Consider the following 6,209-nt stretch of genomic DNA (forward strand, 5'->3'; position numbering starts at 1 on the left):
CCCTCCCTCTCTAAAAAAAAATATTAGAAGTTCTGAATTTGAAATATGTGGTCCCTTTTACCATATAGGTAGCTAATTGAAGGTTAAAAAAAATAGTTTGCTTGTGCTATGAAAGGAAAAATATTTATTCTGTATATATCTTTGTGTTAATGTTTACTTTTTCCATTTATTTCTGCTACTTATATGAGAGAAAAGCAGAGAAAAAGAATTTATCTGCTGCTTCTGGCTTCCCAACAGCCATGGTATTGCTGCCATCACTTTCCTCCTGTGGGTCCTCAGCTAGCTGCATGCTTTTTGAAGAGTCCACCAAGTTTAGTAGTCCAATCTGTTCTAATTCCACAAGGTTTCTTTTAGCATATATGTGTATGGTAAGACCGAATATGTGTAAGAGAAAAAAACCAGCGTGTGTGGTGAAAAAAAAATCTCCTAGCAAATGTCCACCTCCCCTTTGGGGCTAGACCAAATTGCAGGATACTGGAAATTGAAGAAAACTGGAAATAGCAACTAGATAAAGTGATTCTCTCTACCTTTATGCAATTCCGAATAATATTCAAATAGAACATGCTTTGATCTTAGCCATCTGCGAGAGGTAGGACGCTTGCAGGTTTTCAGAGCCCTGGAACCTGTAGCTGGTATGGCTCATTTGACAGTCTGCCTCCTGTGTCCATAGCCCCGTCCTCGTGAGTGATGCCTGGGGTGATTTTACAGAAGTGCTGGTGGTGATGTGGGAGAGAAGGCAGTATTCTGACTCTTTAATTAACTTCAGGATGCAAAAAATACTGCAGGCAGCCCATCCTAGCACTTTCACCTAATTTGGGACACGGAGGAAGGAGTTTTCTAGTCTTAATAAATAAATAGCAAATAAGTGTGATTGTAAACAAAAAATAACTTTGAAAAAGGAATTTTAGAGCACTATATGTTCTCCATGTTCCAGTGAGGTAGGTTATCTTGGAAATCTTTTGGAAGAATTGATCACAGTTCCATTTCATTCCATCCATTTCCATGAGAAACACGTGTCTTTATAAAATAGTATTGGTTGGAGGTTAGGGTTTTCCTAAGCTTGTCTTATAATGAAAATTTGTGCTTTTCTTTTTTTTGTCCTATAGTGGTGCACTGCACCATTCTAAAGAATTCTATAAACGAGCGCTCTATTAATTCGGAGCATTGTAGTTCAGGCTCAAACAGCAGAATCATCATTTCTGCCAAGACTCATATGTCTTAAAAGAAATGGCATCAGATGGCCTATAAATATCACACCAGGTTCTCCCAATCAATTGTTTCAAATACTGATCCTGGGGTTTCATAGCTTGAGTTGTTCATCTTTATAACTAAAAATATTTTCCATACTCGGCTTGTTTATATTATTTTAGAAAAAGGATTCTGAAACTGAGCTTTTATTTAAACATATGTTTACTTCACCATGGAGGCTGTGACAGACAGAAGTTTCTTCATCTGTAAAATGGGGGTAGCAATAATGTCAAAACCATATGGCTGTTATGAGGACAAAATGTGATGACATACGAAGCAGCACTTTGTAAACTGTATGGCATTACGCACATGTTAATTGTAATAATATTTATACTCCCAAATCAAAGAGCTAACTGCACACATTTTATGGTTCAGATAATGGACACTCAAAGACACATATACACCCACATATTTAAGAACAAAAATGAAATCCACTCATTGTACAAGATCGGGGGTTAATGGCTATACAATCACTAAATGGGTAACACAAGTTGGGAAACGCATTCATTGCGTCTATTATTATGTTTGCCAGGGACAAGTAAAAAATCAACAGCTTAAATCTTACTTAACAGATGCAAAAAACCCTACAACTCAAGATTAGGAGTCATGTTTTCCTTTCATTTAGTTACTAAGTATGAATTTATCTTTTTGGAATTAAAATGATGTTTTTGCAGATTATGATGGGCAAATTGGCAACACTTAAAATAGAGTGGCACTAAATAATGAATACTTCTCTAAAACAAAATAACAAATGGCAGGTTATAGGGCTATAAAAAATGTAATAGCTGTTAATAATTACTGCCCCCACTAACCTGACTAAGAGATAATGACAAAGCAAGGTTGGCAGGAAAGAATGTTGTATATTTTGCGATTATATTTGTATGCCCAGGGCACTGGCAGGGTGTGGGCTTGCAGAATGGATAGATAATAAAATCTCAGACACATGGAACAGAAAATGGGAAAACAGAATGGTTGAGGAAGATTTTCATGCTTCCCTTACCCATGGAGCTTGTGAGTGAAGGTGAGGCCACATGCAGGTAAAAAGTAATCCCAGAATTATGATAAACATAAGGAAATATTTAGAAATATAATATCGCTTTTCTTTTTCTTTTCTCTCCCAGATGAGACTCCAACCAACAATTCACAGCTTGGTAAGATAATGAACATATGTTGAAAATTAAAGTGTGATTTTTAAAAATTTTAAGCATTTTTTGATGATGAGTTGCAAAACTCTAAACAAGTAAATATGATGAGTTCTGATTTTACAAGTTTGTTATATTTTACATAACAGTTCACTGAGGACTTCTGAACTCACATGTGACCTGGTGGTCAATTTTTATAGCATTTTATAGACGATTTTTTTTTTTTTTTTTTTTTTTTTTTTTACTGGCAGCCAAGGGGATACCAGACCTCTAAACCACATAATCCTTTGGTTATTGGACTGAATAATAGTCAAATAGATTACAGCATGAATCAGTGTCATGCTGTTACTTTACAAGACACTAATGACAGATGTTTCTCAGGTATAAATTGGGATAAGGTGAGATAAACCTGATATTGGACCTTTCTACTGTGTGTATTTTATTGCTTGCAGGTTCTCCAAATGAACCTCCTTTCCAGCTGAACGCCGTCACCAGTGCACTGATATCAGGAATGGTCATTCTGGGAGTCATGAGCTTTTCCCTTCTCCTCTGCTCACTGGCCCTTCTACATAGGAAGGCACCCACCAATTTGGTGTTGAATGGCATAAGAAACCCAGTCTTTGACTGACTGTAACAGGTGCCTCCTCTTGGGAGAGGGATTCACTGGCCATACCTGGGTGACTGGTCAGTGTTTCATCCAAATTGAATGCCAGCCAGCATTTGGTATTTGTAGGTTTGATAGATTTCACAATGTAGCTCATTAGCACGATGATAGTGAAAGAATTTTGATGATATTGTTCTTGTCACTTATGTATGTGGTCAGCCCTATTTGTATGGCACCAATGGGTATCATGACAATAAGCAAACAATATTCAGGACTTAGATCTTACAGGATCAGTCATATTTCATTTTATTTCAATTTTCTTTTGATTATTGGTTGTTATAGAGATAAAAGATGGGCATAGAAAAAATACATTTGAGGGGGAATGAAACACGAGAGACTACGGACTATGAGAAACAAACTGAGGACTTCAGAGGGGAGGGGGGTGGGGGAATGGGATAGGCTGGTGGTGGGTAGTAAGGAAGGCACGTATTGCATGGTGCACTGGGTGTTATACACAACTAATGAATCATCGAGCCTTACATCGGAAACCGGGGATGTACTGTATGGTGACTAACATAATATAATAAAAAATCATTAAAATAAAAAAAAATAAAAGAAAAGAAAAAAAAAAGAAAAAATACATTTGTTGCATTTTCCCCCTAAGCATTAAAACCCAATGTGATGGCATTTAGATTTGTATCTGTGGTTCTAAAATGAAAGTTACTTTTTTGTTTTATTCCAGATAATTCCAGCTTGGGGATATGTTTTAATTGGACTGGCCAATTTGGACACCTGAGATTTAATTACTTATTCTATGACCTGTGTTTTTGGCTGATTTCCATGTCTGATGACATTCATTAAAAACAAAACAAAACAACAACCTCTTGGGAAAGGAATCTTAACCTGGAGCATCTACTTGTGTAGCAAACGGTAAAAATAGTCATTAACCTCAAAAGGATACTAAGTGACCCCAGATCATTATTCATTTGGGTAGAAATGGCTGTGATCAGTTTTCTCCTGGTTCAAGTGAGAGCATCATCAGCACATGTTGACTCTGCTCCCAGGTAAACAACTCAGCTGCTTTTGCAGCTGTGCATCCGGCAGTGAGGCAACTGCAAAGCTAGTTCTTCATTCGGGAGCCATTACATGGGAAAACAAACCGTAGCTGTGAGAAAGGACCTTGTCCCCACACATATGTGTCGTGTTCCCATGGGGATTTTTAATAACCTAGTTTCCTTTTTTTTTTCTCCTATGACAAAGAGGAAACACGGTTTAAGTGTGTTTCGCAGAACATTATTGGAGTCTCTATGAAAAAATGTCTTTTTCCCACAAATTTCTGATGCTGGGTAAACAAAGAATCTGGAGGAGCCCTACTTTTTAAGGTGTCTTCTTGAAAGTGTCATGATTGCCATGGAAGAAACAGCATTTTCCTATATAGTAAACTGCAAGAAGTATGTGGTCCTATATCCGTTTTGCAAAGAAAATTTAAAAGCCCAGTTTTAAGCAGCTTGTGTTCTCACAAAAAAATCCCAAAAAACAAAAAACAAGCTTCCCTTTGTTCAGCCTATCTACACAACTGAATAGAGCAATTCAGTGACAAACATTAAAACCTAGCATGTGTGGCTACTGGAAGTGCCATGTTACCTGTAACAACTGCTGTAGAGACTAATTTCTATTCAATATTTGTGACCCATTATTCAGAACCTAATTTACTATACGATATGCAAATCACTATGCAATTTTAAATTTGTTTCAAATGAAGTAGCTGTGCTCTGAGGTTAATAATGAAATCAATCATCAAATCAAAAAATACCTTTTCTCCAATTTGCCTGAGCAGATCAGAAGAAAGTGTTTATATTATAATAATTATCTATATGATTGCCTCAACTTTCTCTTTCAAGGTTTAGATCTGGTCAAAGTGAAGTGGGATCTGGAAAGTCTTTGGATAATTTATTCAATATTAATAAGTATAACACTTAAAAAGCCAACCTCCTCTTCCCTGTGTTACTTCAAAATCCCTTCGAAGTGACCATTCTGAACTTTATCTGTATTAAAAATTTATTTTCTACTTTATAGGGAAAAATTCTACAGAAAAAAAAAAAAGTATGGCCCATGCATGCTACTTATGTGACCTTATATGTACATGGATAGTGTTAAAATACTCTAGTAAATCTATTTCAGATACTTTAAGTGAATTGCCATTAATCTGAGGATTAAGTCCTGTGAATACACTTTACCATTGAAACCAGTTGGTCAGTTTGATTTTGTGCTTTGGGGATGGCTACTTTTTCAGGTGTTGACCTTTTACATTCTATATACCACTTTTAAAAACTGAATAATGGATACATCATTTTGCAAGCAACTTACATCTCACATTATTTTTTTGCTACCCTGTCACCGTAAATGGGAGAATCAGAGCTATAATGAGACAAACCAGGTTTGTTTTATACAGCTTTGTTCTCATCGACCTGCAGTTATATGTAGTATTTAGTCGCACTGAATATTTTGGTTACTATAGTGTGAAAGCCTTACAAAATATGTGCAAATGTTCCTTCAGTTTTAATACCTCAAACCATTGTTTTTGTTTTTGTTTTGCACTTCAGGGGTAAGGTCTGATGACATGTAAAAGATGATTGTTTTAATAAAATAATTGTAAATGAATATCTTTAAAAGAGTCACCTTTTTTTGTTTTTAAAGATATTTCTCCTTCCTATTCTCAACATTCTCTTCCTCCTTAAAATAGGCTCCTTAATGCAACAGGGAAGGGCAGTGATGTCTGAAGCTAGATGAAGCTTGTTCTCCATATTGAGCTTCCTGGTTCCAGCTCTGTGTCAGGAGGCATATTCAGGAGATTAGTTGATGGTAAAGAAGTGTACTTTACCTTGAGTTTGAGCACTGACTAGCACCGAGTCTATAATTTTTAAAACTTTGAGGGGAAAGTCAGAACTGGAAAGACAAGGAGCTCAGCCTCTGCCTAGAGTTTTACAGGCTCTCATGACAGTTCCCAGGGTCCGGCTGTCATCCCTTGTTTTGGAAGTGACACAGAGTTGAGGAAAAAAGCTTTTCCTGACTCAGGGAGAATCTAATCTTACAGAAATGAGTACTACTCTGGGTCTTCACGTGCTGGCACGTAGCTCTGGGAGCATCACAGAATTGATGGTTCATGAAGGGACATTGTCAGCTGTGGAAAATGTAAGGTAGTAAACTTCTAGAAG

At 36.7% G+C, this 6,209-nt stretch overlaps 1 protein-coding gene across 1 annotated transcript in view; it reads left to right on the forward strand.

The window, feature by feature from the left end:
* ZPLD1 (zona pellucida like domain containing 1) overlaps positions 1-3,399 on the forward strand; it is a 41,867-nt gene extending 38,468 nt beyond the window's left edge. The window contains exons 9-10 of the mRNA XM_008702037.2: positions 2,370-2,399; positions 2,843-3,399. Coding sequence (XP_008700259.1) covers positions 2,370-2,399; positions 2,843-3,018 — 206 coding nt within the window. The 3' untranslated portion in view covers positions 3,019-3,399. The remainder of the gene's footprint in view (positions 1-2,369; positions 2,400-2,842) is intronic.
* The last annotated feature ends 2,810 nt before the right edge of the window (positions 3,400-6,209 follow it).

The sequence above is a fragment of the Ursus maritimus genome, unplaced genomic scaffold, assembly GCF_017311325.1.
Source record: "Ursus maritimus isolate PB19 unplaced genomic scaffold, ASM1731132v1 scaffold_4, whole genome shotgun sequence".
NCBI classification, from domain to species: domain Eukaryota; kingdom Metazoa; phylum Chordata; class Mammalia; order Carnivora; family Ursidae; genus Ursus; species Ursus maritimus.